Source organism: Diabrotica virgifera, chromosome 2 (genome assembly GCF_917563875.1).
Source record: "Diabrotica virgifera virgifera chromosome 2, PGI_DIABVI_V3a".
Lineage (NCBI taxonomy): Eukaryota > Metazoa > Arthropoda > Insecta > Coleoptera > Chrysomelidae > Diabrotica > Diabrotica virgifera.
Genome location: NC_065444.1, coordinates 80872883 through 80893958, shown reverse-complemented (window position 1 = coordinate 80893958; position 21076 = coordinate 80872883). Strand labels below are relative to the sequence as shown.

The 21076-nt window shown below is 32.4% G+C and overlaps 1 protein-coding gene across 3 annotated transcripts in view; it reads left to right on the top strand.

Moving 5' to 3' along the window:
* The window catches only part of LOC126879533 (probable E3 ubiquitin-protein ligase HERC4), a 125606-nt gene that overhangs the window by 81082 nt on the left and 23448 nt on the right, over nt 1-21076 (top strand). For all 3 annotated transcript variants that reach the window (XM_050642638.1, XM_050642636.1, XM_050642637.1), the window contains exons 9-13: nt 5108-5221; nt 8181-8366; nt 10572-10658; nt 11824-12003; nt 15534-15711. In XM_050642638.1, the coding sequence (XP_050498595.1) occupies nt 5108-5221; nt 8181-8366; nt 10572-10658; nt 11824-12003; nt 15534-15711 (745 nt within the window). The remainder of the gene's footprint in view (nt 1-5107; nt 5222-8180; nt 8367-10571; nt 10659-11823; nt 12004-15533; nt 15712-21076) is intronic.

Sequence of the window (21076 nt, the reverse complement as noted above, 5' to 3'; positions counted from 1 at the left end):
CAAAATGACACAAAATCTAGGCATCGGATAAAAAAGTTTATTTGAAGAAAGTGTATTTTTTTGTTCTTCTTAATGGCGGTACAGGCTCGTTTTTTTAATAATGTATTTAATTACAGAGTAATTTCCACATATTAATATATTTTTCAAATTGGGCTCTGTACCGCCATTCTTTATTATATTACGAATACGTGTGCCAAATATCTCGAAAAAATATTCAAAATTACAGCCGCAATCTTGGAACGCGTTTTTGCTACCTGTTAATCGCTACTGTATCACCTTAAATACTACTTAATTATGAATAATATTAATTGATGGATTCGACCGTTACTTGATGGAAGTTCATTTTATCTAACAATAAAACACTGAAAACGTTTGTTTTCTATACTTCCACAAAATTTATTATAACTATGTGACTACAGCTGTTTCGGCCTTTCTCAGTTGATTTAGTTTACTATGGGTTTGCCTTGTTAAAGTCTTTAACTGAAGAGGTTGAGTAGTGGGGAGCTGTTTGTCTCGAGTTGGTCATTCAGAATTATATCTGTATTTTTTAATTTATTTATTTCCATAGATTCTAATAAAGATAGCTTAAGGCCTTTATTTTGAATATGCAGAATTTGAAACTCTTCATTAAAAGAATGATTATGATCTAGAAGGTGAAGTGCGTATGTAGAAGTGTCTATTTTTCTATTGTTGAAAGCCCTTTTGTGTTCTGCTATCCTTTTGTCAAAGGTTGTGCCAGTTTGACCGATGTAAGTTTTCGAACAGTCACTACAAGTTAGTTTGTAGACAAGACACCACTCTGTAGTTGTTTTCTCTTTCGGCACTTATTGTTCTTAATATATTTGCTTAAGTTGTTGTTAGTTCTCAAAGCTGGTGTTATTTCTTTCTTTTTTATGTATCTGGCTATTTTTGTTGTTATCTGGCCAGTATATGTGATAGAGCAGAAGGTACTGGGTTCTTTCTGTGGTGGTGGATAGACTAATTTCAGGGTTTTCTTATAGAGTTTTTGGTTTAAAATTTTATTAATTGTTTGTTCTTTATAGCCATTGTTTACTGCTATTTGTTTAATGATGTTCAGTTCTATTTCGAAGTTATTTTTTGACATGGAAATTTCTATGTATCATGCTATGGTAGGCTGCTAATTTGTGTTGTGTAGGATGGGATGATGAATTGTGTATAGTTGTGACCTCTTCAGTTAAAGACTTTAAAAAGGCAAACCCATAGTAAACTAAATCGCTTGAGAAAGGCACTCTGCTGAAACAGCTGTAGTCACATAGTTATAATAAATTTTGTGGAAGTATAGAAAACAAACGTTTTCAGTGTTTTATTGTTAGATACGCTCTGAGCTTCGCTGGTGTCGCTCCTAGCGGTTACTAATTCAACTTTCACCGGTAATTTTTAAATTTATTATTTAATTGTTATCGTTTAATATTTACAACGCTAAAAAGTAATTGAATTGTATTAGATTTTTTTAAGATTTTGCTAATCATTTTGACGTTCTATTAATGAAATATTAATTTCTTACTTCGGATACTTTCACAATTATCATGTAGATGGCGCCAAGATTAATTCATAAGTACATATTACAGAACATTAAAAAACGCAAATTCAGTATTTAAAACGTAAGTATATTTAAGGTAAAAATATATACCACAGCTTTGATCAACTAATATTTTTTATAATTAATGTTTTTAATTTTAATTTTAAATTAATCACTTTGACATTTATGTCAAATTTCCGGTAAACGTTTACAGACTTGTCACTACTGGCGCTCACGAATTTATAAATATCCCCTCTACGTACGAGCTCACAGCGGATAGGCTCTGAGCTTCGCTGGTGGCGCTCCTGGCGGATTACTAATTCAACTTTCACCGGTAATTTTAAAATTTATTATTTAATTGTTATCGCTTTATATTTACAACGCAAAAAATTGATTAAATTGTACTCGATTTTTTTAAGATTTTGCTAATCATTTTGACGTTCTATCGATAAAATATGAATTTCTTACTTCGGATACTTTCACAATTATCGTGTAGATGGCGCTAAGATTACCGTTTATTTCAATCAACGATATTACGGAACATTAAAAAAAAACTTAAATTCAGTATTTAAAACGTAAGTATATTTAAGGTAAAAATATATACCACAGCTCTGACCAACTAATATTTTTTATAATTAATGTTTTTACTTTTAATTTTAAATTAATCACTTTGACATTTATGTCAAATTTCCGGTAAACGTTTACAGACTTGCCACTACTGGCGCTCGCGAATTTGTAAATATCCCCTCTACGTACGAGCTCACAGCGTATACAGTCGGAAAAATGAAAGAATACCCATGAACGATCACATCAATCACTTATTTTGTATTTGCTGTCTTTTTCTATAAATAACAAACGTTTGTTATACGCTCTGAGCTTCGCTGGTGTCGCTCCTGGCGGATTACTAATTCAACTTTCACCGGTAATTTTTAAATTTATTATTTAATTGTTATCGCTTAATATTTACAACGCAAAAAAGTAATTAAATTGTAATCGATTTTTTTAAGATTTTGCTAATCATTTTGACGTTCTATTGATAAAATATGAATTTCTTACTTCGGATACTTTCACAATTATCGTGTAGATGGCGCAGATTAATTTATAATTACATATTACGGAACATTAAAAAAACTTAAATTCAGCATTTAAAACGTAAGTATATTTAAGGTAAAAATATATATTCTTTTTCTCATGATCATCTTTCAGTGCGTCACAGTTTTTCGATTTCTCTCTAACGCATTAAATTGTATGTGACAGAAAAAAAGGCACGTCTGGGAATACTTCGGTAATTATTCTAGTTCGGTGATTATTCTAGTTGTCGATAGATGGCGCCATAATCAAAAAAGAATTATTTATTAAATAAATTAATAATATTATCAATATAATCTGTACAATTTATAAGACTATACAAATGAAAGAAAATACCATTTTATAAATGCAATAGACACAATTGATTTGGTTTTATTCCAAATTGAAAATAAAATTTGACAACTGTCAGATTTAACTAAAATGTCACGTTAGAATAAATGTCATAAATGTGTATTATCACGGACTTACCTTTTTTTCTATAATTTGTGACGCACTGAAAAATGTTCATGAAAAGGAGAATACCACAGCTTTGACCAACTAATATTTTTTATAATTAATGTTTTTAATTTTAATTTTAAATTAATCACTTTGACATTTATGTCAAATTTCCGGTAAACGTTTACAGACTTGCCACTACTGGCGCTCGCGAATTTGTAAATATCCCCTCTACGTACGAGCTCACAGCGTATAGAAAAAGATAGCAAATACAAAATAAGTGATTGATGTGATCGTTCATGGGTATTCTTTAATTTTTCCTACTGTAAATTATATTATATACATAATTATAAATTATATACCGGGTGTCCACTTATATTTTCCCCCATTTTAACTGCCTTTTAACTTCTAAACGGCTCAAGATAGAAATATGCGGTTTTCGCTGAAATGTTTTATTTTAGTGAAAGTTTTGTCTGAATGGATTGAATATTTATATCGCTTTCAAATACGAACAGAAAAATGGCGGATTTTTGAAAAAAACGTTGTTGACTTTTTTTTAATGGAACACCCAGTATATTTTTTTATAAATTGAAAGAAAGGTCATTCACCTATCCAGCGATATAAAGTTTTTCAAAATCGGTTGTCAAATCACTGAGTAATTAATTTTTAAAATGAGAGGTGCAACGTGGATATCACATACCTAAATAACATAATTAAGCGAATTGATGTGATTTCCACATTGCATCTCTCATTTTAAAATTTAATTGCTCAGCTATTTGACAACCGATTTTAAAAAAATTTATATCGTTGGATAGGTCAGTGACCGTTTTTCCAAGTTTTTAGGTAAATGACCATTTTTTATATCGCTTTTAAATAAAAAATGGCGGATTTTTGAAATAAAAAACGTTGTTGACTTTTTTTATTGAAACACCCAGTATATTTTTTTGTAGCTTGAAAAAACGGTCATTTACCTATCCAGCGATATAAAAATTTTTAAAATCGGTTGTCAGATAACTGAGCAAATAATTTTTAAAATGGGAGATGCAATGTGGAAATCACATAACATAATATCATTTTGCTTAGTTATGTTATTTAGGTATGTGATATCCACGTTGCACCGCTCATTTTAAAAATTAATTACTCAGTGATTTGACAACCGATTTTGAAAAACTTTATATCGCTGGATAGGTGAATGACTTTTCTTTCAATTTACAAAAAAATATACTGGGTGCTCCATTAAAAAAAAGTCAACAACGTTTTTTTCAAAAAATCCGCCATTTTTTTTTCGTATTTGAAAGTGATATAAACAATTCAATACATTCAGACAAAACTTTTACTAAAATAAAACATTTCAGCGAAAACCGCATTTTTCTATCTTAAGCCGTTTAGAAGTTATAGGCAGTTAAAATGGGGGAAAATATAAGTGGACAGCCGGTATAACGTATAAAAAAATCGTTCATTTAATCTATTTTAACGTCTATAAAATGGGGAAAGTCTACAAAATCCCTAAAACACCAGGTTTTTTGGATGGTTTTCGAAGATGGTGCACCGTACAGAAAAATCTAGAAAATCTTATAAATATATTTTTTGATAATACACTCAAAATAAAAAAGCACTTGCAGCCATCTCCAAGAAAAAGATACACGCTTTTCCGAAAAAAAAAATGCATTTTAAGGTTATGTAGGTACACTCAACCTACGGGTCGATAAAAAATAGACATATTTTGTAAAGGATTAAAATTTTTATACTGATTGCATCTCACTTAAAAGTAAGTGGCGGACTAGTCTTCTAATCACATACAACGTAAGAAAATGAAAAGAAAATAATTCTGGGAGTGAGGGTATTTTGCCTATCTTAACTGGGAATACCCTTTCTTTATGATAAAAATGTGATAAACAGATAATCCAACAGTTAAATAGTACTGTTTCGATGGACCTGCCACTATTTTTTATTAACAATAATTACCTTAACCTTAATACTAGGCAAAATGGTGAACTTTCATAAGTAATAAGTTTTCAAATTAGGTTGGTTTATCTATTTTAGATAGTGTGTGCTTGGTGGAGGATGATGAACAATGATTATTTTGAAAGACTAGTCAATTCCTTTAAGTCCGTAGCTAGTTTCATAATACGAAATCAAAAAGTACCTGAGGGATCGGTAAGTAACAATAAATTGAAAGTCACTATGTTAAATAATCAGTTAAGTCGTGATCATTAAAGTTTGTATATTAGGCTTTTAACAAGAAGTCCACGTTGGGCGCCAATTCGTAAAGGTTACACGGTTACAGCTACGTTCTTACTCATGTCGCCTTTCATAATATCCAACGCAGTTGTAGGTGAATATTATTTATTATTAAGTAAATAATGCAATCAGAGAGTGCAGCAAGCACCTCTACCGGTTTCGAAACTTATTAGTCTCTCATCAGGAGGCACATATGCTGCTCTCTCTGACCCAACTAGGACAAACCCCGGCGTGCAGTGACCGATTGCAACGAACGAAATAGCAGGGATGCCATAGCGGCAACTGCTAGCAAAAACTAAGTTTTCAATCTAATAGCACATAAAACAACACAAAAAAATGTTACTCTACATAATACCAGGCTGAAAACAATGGGAACCTTCTCTGGTTATACCTCCGAGGCTTCTACAATTTGCAAGCCATACGGATGCAGAGACTAAAGAGGATGAGGGAATTTTACAATTTATAATTCACGTCCCATCTGCTCAGCGCGGTAAAGTACCAACGAGAATGGTTCCCTTCGTACTCCAATCAGAGCAGACATGTAAATAAAAAATGAATAACCATTTTCAATTTCGTTGCAACACGAAACTACAGCCGCATCATCATTCCAGTTCAATCAGAGAGTGCAGCAAGTAGTCCATTCTTTCACGGTTTTTGCTCTAAATTTTAAAGAACCGCTTGGATTGACATGAAATTTGGCATGAGTATAGCTTACATGTCAAAGAAAAAAAGTGATATTGTGCCGATGTGTGCTTTTGCCCTGGTGGTGACTTTCACCCCCTCTTGGGGGTGAAAAATATATGTCCAGAATAGGTCCGGAAATGGATAAACTGACTAATTTTAAGTAACTTTTGTTCCATAGAGCTTTTTCGCCAAGTCAACACTTTTCGAGTTATTTGCGAGTGAATATGTTCATTTTTTCAACAAAATAACCACATTTTTAGACGGTTTTTCGCAAATAACTCAAAAAGTAAGTATTTTGTCGAAAAAACGTTCTTAGCAAAAATATAGCCTATAAAAAAGTAAAAAAAATAGTGTACGCGTTAGGTCTCTGGATCTTGTAGAACCAGAGTTATAACCAATGAAAAATAGATTCATATTCACCAAATTCCAAATAGAATATTTCGATGTGAAATATTAATTAAGCAATTTTTGGGGAAAACCCATTATAACTTTTTTAAATTGTTTAAAAAAAGATTTATTTCTGTTTTTACAAAAAGTTTCTAGCATTAAATTTAAGCAAGTTACGCTCAAAATAAAGTTGGTGCTTTTTGTTTTTGCAAAAAAAACTTGGGAAGACCAACCCCTAATTAGCAACTTAAATGAAATTAATCGTTACCGCTTCACAAATTATTTTACTTATGTTGTGTTTATATGATCTGTAAGTTTCATCGATTCAAAGTGCTTATTTTTGAAAAAATTTGGTTTCAAAGTAAAATTTTTAAAAATTTAAATTTTGAAAAATATCCTTTTTTTCAAAATAACTTAAAAATTGTTAGAGATACCAAAAATCTCGAAAAACAAAAAGTCAGATTTGCTTTTCTGAATATCATGTATTTTTTTTGTTTTTCTGTTAGACAAAAATTGATTAAGATTTGGTGTTTCTAAATTTGCATACATTCGTGACCAGTGACTCGTTCAACCCCTTTTAACTACAGCCCTTTCAATAATAAGGACTTTGAACCGACAAAACTTACAGATCATATAAACAATATATACACGAGTCAAGAAACTTGTGAAGTCGTAACGATTAAGTTCATTTAAGATACTAATTAGGGGGTGATTTTTTCTCGATTTTTTTACCAAAACCAAGAGAGACTAACTTTATTTTGAGCGTAACTTGTTTAATTTTGATGCTGGAAATTTTTTTTATAAAACAAAAATGAATCTTTTTTTAAGCACTTTAAATAAGTTGTAATGAGTTTTCCCCGAAATGTGCTTCATTTTTGGTTATTTCACGTTAAAGTATTCCATTTGGGATTTGACGAATATGAACCTATTTTTGATTAGCTATAACTCTGCTTCTACTAGGTGTAGAGACATGATGTGTACACTATTTTTTTAAATTTTTTACAGGCTATATTTTTGCTAAGAATGTTTTTTTGACAAAATACTTACTATTTGAGTTATTTGCGAAAAACCGTCTAAAAGCGTGGTTATTTTGTTGAAAAAATGAACATATTCACTGCCAAATAACTCGAAAAGTATTGACTTAGTGAAAAAACTCTATAGAACAAAAGTTACTTAAAATTAGCCAGTTTATCCATTTCCTGACTTTCTTTGGACGAATATTTTTTCACCCCCAACAGGGGGTGAAAACCACCCACAGGGCAAAAGCACATATCGGCACAATATCACTTTTTTTCTTTGACTTGTTAGCTATGTGTATGCCAAATTTTATGTCAATCCAAGCGGTTCTTTAAAATTTAGAGGTTTTGCAATATTTTACCGTTAAATAACGGACTAAAGTACCTCTACCGGTTTCGAAACTTATTAGTCTCTCATCAGGAGGCACATGTGCTGCTCTCTCTGACCCAACTAGGACAAACCCCAGCGTGCAGTGACGGATTGCAACGAACGAAATGGCAAGGATGCCCTAGCGGCAACTGCTAGCAAAGGACTTAAGTTTTCAATCTAATAGCACATAAAACAACACCAAAAAATGTTACTCTACATCCTACCAGACTGAAAACAATGGAAACTTCTCTGGTTACACCTCCGAGGCTTCTACAATTTGCAAGCCATACGGATGTTGAGACTAAAGCAGATGAGGGAATTTTACAGTTTATAATGATGGGACGTGAATTCTCTTTTACGGACGTGAGTCTTTTTTTTTATATTTTCTGTCTTAGGTACATATTTTTTTACTTTTTAGTTAATTTTTTACGATCCCAGTCTAGTCGCTGTGTTGGATGTTCTTAAATTTCTCAACGATGTCAACCATTTAGAGGAAGGTTTAAAGGTGTCGTACGATACCTTCTATATAAGTGACCTTACAGAATTTATGAATATCCGATACGATTATGTTTATTGGTTGCGACAGCAAGCTACACGTGTTCAGGTAAGTGCACATTTAAATCGGTTTTTTTTTTCTATGGGAATTAATATTTTAATCAGTTATTCTACTTTATCTTTGCCCAAACCTTATGAATGATTTTCAAACAAGTTAAATCAAAACATTAAGTGAAACGTCCGTCGCGTCGATATGTAATATCATTGATACGTACTGTCACGTACTGACCTATTTTATGTAGTTTTTTTTTATTGAAGTGTTTAATCAGTTTTCACTAGTGAGGAGATTGATGGACTCAACATTAAACAGCGTGAACATCATACCGACTATTACTAATGTAAAGATAAATATAAAAAGGTAATAAATTATTTAAAAAAAAAAGTTAACAGTAATCTCGAAAATCAACAAATTAGTTTCCGTTCGACAGAACTATAGCCACACTCATGTACTATAATGACAAATTGTAGGTTAAAAAATATTTTATCTACTCTATGTCATATTATGTATAAGTTTTTAGTTTGTGAAAACTGTCATTATAGATAGCAGTGCGTGAAGTGTTTAAAGTGTGCGTGAAGTAACAATGTATTTTAAATGGGACTTACTTTTTCGCACTGTTTTTGACACACTTTCATATAATCAAATATCCTTAACTTTCGCGTTGTCATGGTGATGACATAATGAGCAATAAATTACGACAAAAGTTTTGACAGTTTTTTGGTTTGAAAGAAGTTAAAATTTTTAAATGTCAAAGTTCTAAAAATTGTACAATAGAAATAAATTCCAGTGACGAAGAGTTACAGTTTTTTTATTTGTTCATCATAGATAAAATATTGTATGAAACTGTGCGTGAAGTACTTTTTGCGAACTTATGCGATGTATAGCACTCGCTCCGTTGTCGCTCGTGCTTTAAACATCGCGTGCGTTCGCAAAAAGCATACTTCACGAACTGTTTCATAAATAACTAATTTGTCATATTTGCGTATAAAAAAATAGGTACTTACCAGAAGTGATCAAATTAAGAGAGCAACAGTTAGTCGTTCTAACAATTATGCTGAAAATTAAAATGACATACATACGCAAAGACTAAAAGTTAAATAATTTGAAGAACCAAATAAACTAATAACCATAACAAATGCGCTAATTTCACTGTCACTGTAAATGATAAACGTCAATATTCATAGTAAGCAAGGTATCAACGACATGCTGTATTGTTTATCCTTGTTTAACGTATTGTGGTTTATATGGACAAGCCGCTGTGGGTAAAAAAAACCTAGTATAAAAAGTAATTCGTGAATAATTTCATGCACGGGAAAAGATAGAATGGAAGAACTAGGTAAAGGATTTTAAATTTTAATTGAAATTAGGAAGGAGACAAGGTGTGCGATTAAGAAGCTCGCTGTATCGAACTCGGCTGTTTCAGTGTTCGGTTTTCGCACACAGGTTTTAGGAATTCTTCTTCTTCTTTTTCGAAGGACCAGCTGGGAATTCAGCACCTGTAAGGATTACTCTTTACAAGGGATAGAGAATGGTTGGTAGGTAATAACACACAATGTTGTTTACAGAACAATAAAAAAATGTATATTGACGAGTTAAATGAATAGAACGATACGTGAGAGATAGAAGATATTATATGTCAAATTATAAGTTTTATTGTGAGACACCTTATACCGCGTAGAGTTTAACTTGTTGGAGAAGCAAACCGTTTAGATGCAATGGCAACACCGCGACTTTGATGATAGGTGATTAAATAAGATGTACATATTATCTTTTTTCTACTGACTTACAGTTGATAAAGCTATGATTGATTTACCATTTGGCACTAATAACTTACGGCCAAGTTGCTATGGCCACTGACACTAATTATTTGGTTAGATTTGTTGAGAAACAGACGAAAACTACCACTCTTAAAATGCGGTGTGCTCTTGGCAAAGGTTGGTAACAGACTCTGATAGTTTGTAGTTAAGCAACTTTTAGCTTTGTTGTTTGGCGGGAAAGATAGTTGGCGGGTATATCGTTAAAGAACTAGTTTTGAAGGGACGGGTACAAGATTCTAGTATTGTTGAAATATTGAAAATATTTGTACACTGTAAAAATTTATGGGAAATTTATACACAAGGTTTATTCGATCTCAAAAGCTTCTCGGATAATTCATGGTGTATAGATATGGACAGACTTGTTGCTTCTTTCGAGAATAAGACAAGTTCTGTGGTTGTATCAATTTGTCCGTAATAATTCATTTTTTTTTTGTTATAGAGTGATAGGGTGCTTCTATGTAGCTACCCTTTTGTGTTCGACGCTAATGCAAAAGTTCAGTTGTTAGAAACAGATCAACAAATACAGGTAAGTGTTTTGGGATTATATTATTTATCGAACAAACCCTCCTTTTAGTGCTTTATTAATTTTGACGTCATATCGGATTTTAAGATTGTCGCGAATCATTTCATGACATTTTAGTTAAATCAGACAGCACAATATGTTATGTAGGTATATTTATATAAATCAAAACGGGAACTGGTGTATGTTTTCAAAGACTGATAGTGTGTAAATAAATTTATTAAAATCAGCTAAGTACTTTCAGCATTTTTAATGCCATCATCAGAGCTATCCTATAAAATGACATAAGTTGAAGAATCTTATTTATAAAAAATTATAAATTGAAACTTACGTCTTATAATTGTAACTACCTCAAATGAAAAGAAAAGTTTGAACCAACACATTCTAATATTAAAATTAACCCAGGGATCTAACCACTGGTCAGGGTAAAAACCCTTAAATGCGTAAAATAATCACATTTAATGTGTTTTAAAAAATGGCTACCATTTTTACAATCAACAGCTGTTACTGACAATATGCAAAAACGACAGGATGCGCGGACGGAAACAAAAATTCCTAGCGGCATCTATGCTATTAAAAATAATTAAAAATTTGAAAATGACTAAGTTGTCATATGTAGGTTAAATTGGTTTAAAGTTAGAAGTTAATATGAAATTCTAAGGTTGAATTTAATTAACAATCGTTAAGTTTAAAGTAAAATGTTAAGTGTGAAAATTATCAAAGTATTATTAAATTATTAATAAACAAAACAAACAGTCAGTTCTGACCAAATATAGAAGGGAGGTAGATGAAAAACCAAGGAGATGTACCGTTGGACAAGCTTAGAGTTCCAAAGCTGTTTCTTTAAGAACAATATTATTATTAATTTAACCCAAATCGAAAATATTTACTTATTTGTAATCAATGAAAGAAAATTCAAACATATTATAAAGTAATGTTCAAAAAACTTAAGCAATTGTTGGGCATGCTGAATATAAAATTATTAAAGAAACTTCGTAAGATTGGATCAAATTTACAATTTAATTGAATCTGGGTGTTAACACAATTTTGAGGGTTTCTTTTTAGTTCCCTGCTAATTTCTAAGTCTTCTAATAAATTCATTTTTGTATAGTTGTTAATGGGTATACTATGTAGAATCCTATTATTATTCTATAGTTCTTATCTATTTTAGATGCACAACGCGATAACAGACGCCGCTCAGAGAGCAGCAATGGCTATGCTGTTTTCGCCACACAACTTGCATTCCATTCAGAGCCACCTAGTATTGAACGTTACCAGAGAAAATATTGTTGAAGATGCCATACGAGAACTTATGAATAGTGATATTCATGATTTGAAGAAGCCTTTGAGGGTAAGTATTCGTCCAATATCCAAAAATAATAGGTATATAGGTAACTAAGTTAGGAGAAATACCTAACTGTTGAAACCAACCAATTATACGAACATATAACGGAATGTATTCACAATGCAGCCCAAGAAGCTTTAGGCGAAGAGACCGGTACAGTCCACAGATAAACGGGAAAATCACTTGGAATACACAGTATAAAGAGCAAAGAAATAAGAAACAGGAAGCGTACAAAACATGGCTGAATACTAAGAACCCTGAAGATAGCGTGATATGACAGAAATGACAAGGAACAACAAAAACGAAACATGGGATGCAAAATGTAAAGAAGTTGCCCGTTACATCGGAGGAGCGCGATCATCAGCGACATGGAAATTAATAAAAACCTTGAAAACCCACACATCAAACAAAAATCGAATACAGTCCATCCAGATAAATGCATGGAAGGAGCATTACGCAAGGGAACTAAATGAAGACAGAGGTATCTATAACACTGATTCACCCCAACGTATACGAGTACGCGGCGAATATGTAAACGTGGAAGAAGAACAAATACAATAAGCCTTAAATCCATAAAAAACAAAGCATCCGGACCGAAGAACATACCAGCAGAACTTCTAAAACACGGAACACCAAAACTAATAAGGTATCTTAAAGTGCATCTTTTGCCAAGCCAGCTAATGCTAGTTTAATACGCTAGCAGCAGCTGTTGAGCCATGGTTAGTTCAATTCGCTAGCCACCACTGATTTTATCATTCTCCTGGCTCGCCTTAAATTTGCTCTTGCTGCCACTACTCCTTCGATTTCCCCCAGCGGCGCTATGTGCCAACACCGATGCTCCTCCGGTCGTCTCTGGTAAAACAGCTCATCGCTTGTCGTGGCATCACATCGTTACAGGATTACTCCAATTCACAAAGAAGGTTCAAAAGGTATTTGCGGAAAATACAGCTATATCTCGGTCACTAGTACCTTTAGCAGGCTGCTTTATAAAATCTTTAAAAAAAATGATTGAGCAAAAGAATACGAACCTCATGAAATTGAACAGCAAGCAGGTTTTAGAGCTGAAAGGTCTTGTGTAGACCACATATTTACCCTAACGCAACTTAATGAAAAGAAAGTTTCAAGAAGCCAGGAAATATATCTTTTATTTGTGGATGTTACAAAAGCATATGACACGATTCCTTTGAGAAAGCTGTGGCAGTCTCTTGAACGATCTTCCTTAAATATCACGTTCATCACCGCAGTCAAACAATTATACAATAAAGCAACATCATAAATAAAACTAAACAACACCTTATCAGAATAATTTCCGGTAACAAAAGGATTACGACAAGGATGCTGCCTCTCTTCCATAATATTTAATATCGATTTAAATGAAGCACTAAAATACTGGAGAAGAGCTTGTTCACGGATGGGAATTCAACTTGACGACGATACAACATTGTATACGGTACATTTTGCGGATGACCAAGTCGTAATAGCAGCGGATAAGGAAGATTTAGAATTCATGACGAGACAGTTATTTCAAACATATGAAGAGTGGCGCCTTTCTGTAAATAGAAACCAAACGCAATACGTATGCATCGGGAATGAACTAGAAGATCTAATAGTTAACGATCATGAAACAATCAAGAACTGTGAGGGATATGTATATTTAAGAACAACAATCAACAAGACTGGGCGCACCGAAAAAGAGATAAAACAAAGGATCGTGAAAGGAAAGAGGGTGATTGGATGCCTAAACCCGATGCTATGGTCAAACGAACTATCTAATCAAAGAAAACATCTCATCTTTAACTCCATTTTTAAAAGTATACTATGGATGCGAAACATGGTAACTTACTGAATCCCTGGAACGCCGCCTACTTGCATTGGAAATGGACTTCTGGAGAATATCGGCTGGAAAATCAAGGCCTGAAAGAATACAAAATGACCAAATCAGAAATGTAATGGGAGTCAAGTAGACGAAATTCAAAGGAGACAACTGATCTGGTATGGTCATGTAGAAAGAATGGACGACGACAGGCTGCCGAAACAAATTTTAAAATGAACGCCAAGGGAAAGAAGGAAGAGAGGAAGGAAGAAACAATCCTGGCTAGGCGGCATTCAGAAGGCAATGTCGGAAAGGAATCTTCACCCTGGCGAATGGAACGGCCGACGAAGCTGGAGACTGGGAACCGGAAGGCGAAGAACGCTATTAATAACCAGGATAATAATAAATAATACGTAGGTAACTGAAAGCGAGTGGAATCTCACATACTAGTAAAATGATTAAATTTTCAGCTTGATTCGTCAACTCCCTGCAGAAGCTGCTTCAATAATGTATGTTGAGGATCCACGATTCCTTATACACTCATTGACACGCCTGGGCATATTTCTGATGAGGTAGTTCATATCCTGTTGGGATATCTCATTCTAGGCCACTGCAACCGTCCGTGTAGGGTGTTGCAAATTCAAGACCCTGCGACCTATCATGTACCAGATATGTTCAATTGTCGACAGGCCAGGCGACCGTAATGGCCAAGGTAAATAGTTGCTGTGATGAAGGCTAACAATTCTCTGGCAAAATGACGTCTGGCATTGTCTTGCTGAAAATCGGGTTTTGGATAGTGTTGGATGAGGATGAGATGGGGCTTCACTACTTCCGGAATATAGTGTCAGGCTGTCATATTGCGGCTGACGAAAATTAGTGGTGATCTACTACTATAAGCAATAGCACCCCATACCATAACGCCCACGATGAGGTAAACGTGCCACTCTTTGTCAAATTATGGGTCATGTCTTTCGCCACGTCACCTTCTCACTCTTCTGAGGCTGTTTAAGCTTGATCTGAAGAAGTTTCTACATTGCTAAATAACCGGTACTCACCAGAAATTAAGGAACCGTCGATACAGTGGACGGCACCCCGTAAACGTGATCCGAAGAAGACGAAGGCTGTCATATCGTCTAGAAAGGTGATGGTCAACGTTTTTAGGGATTCACAGGCTGTGATTTAAATGAACTACCTGGTGGAGGGCAAAACTGTTACAGGGCTTTACTATGCCGCATTATTGGGTAGATTCCACGCCGACTTGCAGAGCCCCAATTGGGGAAGAAAATAGTGCTCTTCCACCATGACAACTCACCGCCTCACACCTCTGCCGTCGCCATGGCCAGACTGGTCTATTTGGGCTACAAGTACAGTCCCATCCACCGTATTCTCCAGATTTAGCCTTGTATGACTTTTTTTGTTTCCAAACTGGATAAGGATAAGTCACTCGTCGGGCAGAAATTTAAGTCGAAATCGCCATGGAAACCTACTGTGCAGACCACGAAGAAGCGTATTTTTCAAATAGATTAAAGTTGGAGCATCGCTGGGTCAAGGATATCTAACTAAAAGAAGACAAGGAGACAATATTGAAAAATAAATCGCTGGTTTTCCCAAAACGAAAATTTTCGTTATTCTTTTGGAGGCTAAGTAGGTACTTATCGGACCGCCCTACTATTTTATCACCGTTTTATCAATACGAAGGCTCTTATTTTGTTTCTATTTTTAGGTTAAGTTCGCTGGAGAAGAGGCTGAAGATGCCGGAGGTGTAACAAAAGAATTCTTTTTGTTGTTACTAAGGGAAATTTTAGATCCCAAGTACGGGATGTTCCAAGAATACGAAGAGACTAGAGCGATATGGTTTTCTGAGTCGTGTTTCGAAGACATTTCAATATACAATTTCATAGGTGGGTTTTAGGTGAAATTAGGCAAGCTCTACTTAATTTTATTTAAAAAAAAATTATAGATTCTTTGTAAATGGTATATCTAAAATTCCCTAAATAAGGGTTACATTACATCACAGAAAGTTTTCGGATTAAAAAATCCATTATCATTGTTATACAAGCCCTAAAATAAGTATAACCTAATTAGTTAAGAAAAAATTATTTAAACTAAGGTTAAAAAATGCAAGAGGCCATACTTACAATACCTAATGTGCATGCCAGAGCCACCAAAACCCACCACCACAAAAAAAGTCAACAGAAAGAAAATACCACGATTAGTAAGTCAATAACATATCGAGTTAGTACAAATTTTATATTTTAGTATTACTTATTGTATATCTATGTATTATTAATATTATTTATAATTTAAACATATTAAAGTCAGAATTTGGTATTAGTTTTTTTTTGAAAGTAAATTAAATATAAGACCAAATACTTACGATGTCGGGATAGTATCACGAGGTTTTTTCCTGGTTTTCCCTCGTGATTTACTATGGAATCTCTAACGCGAGAATTTTACTATCATCGTTGCATTTGATTGTCTTTTTAAAGACAGATCACATGCTATGAATTTTTTGGTGACGGATATTCTTGAGTTGGGATTGATTTCATGTAATCGAATGAACTATCTTTTAGTAAAGTCGTCCCAGGAACGCAACTCATAAATATATATTGGCGATATCATTTTAAGGTCTTCTACTTTAAAATGTATAATATACGTCTAAATTGCCATTATAAATGAGTCAGATTAAATAAATTATTAGAAGATTTTTTTTTACTTAGCAACAACATTTTTATTCATTTTAGTAGTATTTTGTATTTTGACAACGAAACCCGATTTGGGCTTCGAAACGTTAATAAAATCATTTTTTTGGTAAAATTGTGGCTTATTTTCCATTGAAAGTAGTTGATTACCAAAATGCTTCGGATAAAAACCCTTTAAATTTTGAAAATTGTTATTATATACTAAATATTTTTAATACATTTAGTGATGTTGCAAATATTCCTGGATATTACCCAGGGTAACACAGGACTCTTCCCACGTGGTTGGAACTTATGGATTGAAACCTCACATATTGAAGTTGAATGGCAACTGAATACAAAAGGACCTTAGAAGGATGTCAAACACAGACTGTCAGTGCAACGTTAGAAACAGTTATATTGTTACTTCGGCTACAGAATTTAAAGTTTATGTTGATATTTAAAATAAAAACAGTATCAAATATCCATATGTTGAGGTTAAAGTTATTCGACCCTTTTACATTTTACATTTTTTCATTTAGGGTCGAATAGCTTTAACCCCAACGTATGGATATTTGATACTGTTTTTATTTTAAACATCAACATAAACTTTAAATTCTGTGGTCGGAGTAACAATATAACTGTTTCTAACGTTGTATTGACAGTTTGTCGTTGTTATCCTTCTAAGGTCCTTTTGTATTCACTTGCCATTCAACTCCAATATTAGCCCGATCAAAGAACAATCTGACCTCAAAAAAAATAAAGGAAGGATGAAAATTTGGGAACAGGTAGTTGAAGTTGTCTATTATTTTATAAAAAAAAGTTTACAATTCTACACCCCCTCCATTTTACAAAAATAGGAAAATAAGGGTTGGTTTTTCATTAAAAGTGCTGTATTTCGGAAAATAAGGCAATAATACCAAAAAATTTTATTTAAAAATCATCAAGGTACTTTTATCTCAACATTTTGACTAAAAACTTTGTTTGCATCTTGATTCGTTTCTAACCTATAGCCCTTTTTAAAGTACTTAACAGGGGCGCTTATTTGAATTGCGAGCGCAACAAAAATGTCACATTTTAAACTTAACTAACTTTTAAATCGATAATTTGGGGCATTTATCAAACATTAAAATGTACGAAAAAAACACAATACCTTTAGAAAAATATCAATTTTAACGTGAATATATTTTCATTGTGAATTACCAATTATTTAATTTAGAAAAATAAGTTTTAAAATGTACTAATACAAGTTTTGAGAGCAACATATTTTTTGTCACAAAAATTTACATAATCATTTAAATTAAAATTCCTTTTAGATTTACGTTTTAAGATGGCTAATTAACATTTAGATTTAAAATTGCACAGCGTTACTTTAAACGATAAAAATTTGTATGGCGATAAAAAATGGATATTTTTTTGATTTTTATTTTAAGTCAATTTTCAAGATTTCAATCAATAATATCTTTGTTGAAAATTCATAAAAAACTTTAAAAATATGCTTGTTGGTACTTGAAAATGTACTCTTTCGAAAGCGGTATCTATTTTTCTTCTGCATAAAATACTTTTTAAATAAGGCTCACTTATTATAAACAACTACAAAAAAATGTCATGTTTTAATAAAATGGATGCCATTCTTTTCTGAAAGCCTTTTTTTAAATGAAAATATGGGAACATATTAAAAAAGGCTTGAACAACGTATTACATATATATACAACAGGCCTATTGCAAAGGTAACAATATATGGGGCACGCAAACACAGGTGAAAAAGTTGCTTAAAAGAGAAAACGGCGCGCTTCCTAAACACAGTAAACGAACATAACCTAAAAAATTGGAGCAATGTTCACGCTGCAATGTTTTGTTATCTTTATCGGCTGTCAAAGTTTTTGAATTTATAACTTATTATCAATAAAAGTGATCTGTTTGTTATAAAATAATTGTGTAAATATTTACAATGAGTGCGAACAGTGAAACAAATAATAATAATAATTCTTGTTTTATTTGTGAAAAACATTTAGAATGTGATAACGAAAAAATTGTAATTGTCAAACGTGGAATTGAAACGTTAAAAAGTGTAAGTTTAGAAAGAAAAGATGATAGACACAAAATGCTTCTGGACTGTGATGAAATTAGAATGTAGACAAAAATATGGATTAAAAAGAGGAGAAACGTTTTCATGCTGCATGCGGAAGTTGTCAAACTGGTAATTATACAAATCATAAAAAGGAAGACATTATAGTTTCTGATGATTAAGATGATAATAGTTTAGATGGTAGCTGCCAAGAGACCCAAAATTATGATTTTACAGTTGATTCTATTATAAATGAAGTTGATTCAGACACAAATTTTACATCAGACGAAGATGAAAATGAACTTTGAATAAGTTATATTAATTAATTAAATGTAAACAGTGACGATCCAGTTCGATATACAATAAACGATTTTTCATTGCACCTTTTATCATTTTAGTACTTCATACTCATTTTATCCTTTATAACTTAGGAGGCAACATCAGCGCGCGAAAAACGCGTTCCAAGATTGCAACTTTAATTTTGAATATTCTGTCAAGATATCTGGCACACTTATTCGCAATATAGTAAAGAATTGTGGTACAGAGCCCAATTTAAGCAACATGTAAGTATGTAGAAATTACTTTAAAATTAAATTAAATATAAAAAACGAGTCTGTGCCGCTTTAAGAAGAACAAAAAAATACAGTTTCTTCAAATAAACTTTTTTATCCCATGTCTAGATTTTGTGTCACAATGGAATTACTAAAAAACGATTATCTATAACAAGAAATCGAACTTGACTGACATGGCAACATTTAGCGCGCCTATGAGTATAATAATTATTGTTATGACATTACTGTGCATTTGTTTCTGATAGTATAGTGTATAGTGTCACTGACACAGTAGTACTGCCGACACACTGTTGCCGCACTGTTGAAAGTTCGGAGAACTATCGAAAAGAAATATTGATGACGCGCTGATGTAGCCTCTTAATAGAGTACATTTATTTTTAATTTTGTTAATTTAATTTTTAAATGAACTTTAGAAAACCTAATAAATATTTAGTACAAGAAATATTTTTTTCAGAAATTTTGATATATTTTCATTTTATATGTTTATATTGAAATAATTAACTTAAAAATACAAGTATGTTCTTTAAAATTATAGTTTTTTAAATTATTAACTTAATTTAAAAAGAAAATAAATAGGATACGTGCACGTGCATGTAATTCGTTCAGGTAAGTACATACTTACAAGAAAAACCAAAGCTTTCAGTTCTTTTTCCAAAAATTCAAAAAAAAAATTTCCAAAATTTTTCCACTGGCCGTAAATTTTTTTGAAAATTCCACACCTGTAATTTTGAACCAATCAAAATACGTTATTTTGACAGATCACCATGGCAACGGAGGTATTTTATCGGAAATTTTTTGCTCGTGGGGTACCCAACAGCGAATTATAGTGGAAATTTTGTGACGTTTACAATAACAGAACATTTTTGACAGGCTGGTTTTTATTTGTTTACATAATTTAGTTTTGATTCATTTTCTATCCCTTGTAGTTACTCAAAACTTCTGTAAAATTGAAGAATATACTATTTTCTATCTTGAAATGCGAATTTGAAAGCCTAAATAATTGCTGACAAAGCTATGGCGCGCTATTAATCTGTTCATGCAGCTTTGGATTTTCGAATGCAAATTTGGTGTGGAATTTTCTTACCGAATACCACGCGAAGTCAAATTAATATCCGGAAATTTTTTTTTGATCATGAATATTTTTAGAAAATTTCCCTCGTCTGCGACTCGGGAAATTTTCAAAATATTCATGATCTCAAAAAAATTTCCGGAAATAATTTGACCTCTAGTGGTATTACTAGTGAAAATTTTTGGAAAATCTTAACCTCAAGCCCTTAATAGATCTGTAAAGAGTGTGTTCACCAATTTTCAGATTAATTGATACAAAACTAACCGAATAAGACCGTTTTAAAAATTTTTGGTTTTCAACCCTTATCTATTAAAAATAGGCTATATCTCATAAAATAATCGAGATCTAAAAAAATTTTAAGACCAATCTGTAAGGTTAAATCACTCTGATGACTATTTTATTTTTCACTATTAAATTTTTTTTATTATTTCATTATTTTTAAAATACAGCACTTTTAATGAAAAACCAACCTTTATTTCCCTATTTTTGTAAAATGCAGACGGTTTAGAATTGTAAACTTTTTGATATTTAATAATAGACAATTTCAACTACCTATTCCCAAATTTTCATTCTTCCTTTAATTTTTTTGAGGTTTTTGTAAAGTTTTGTGTTCCTTGATCGGGCTATATGTGAGGTTTCAATCCTTAAATTCCAACCACGTGGGAAGAGTCTTGTGTTGCCCTGGGCAATATCCAGGAATATTTGCAACATCACTAAATATGACTAAAAATGTGTAGTATATAATATCAATTTTCAATATTTCAAAGGTTTTTACCCAAAACATTTTGGTGGCTCAGGTATGCACATTATTGTAAGTATGACCTCTTCCATTTTTAATATTAGCCAACATTTTAAATTATTTTGTCTTAACTAATTAGG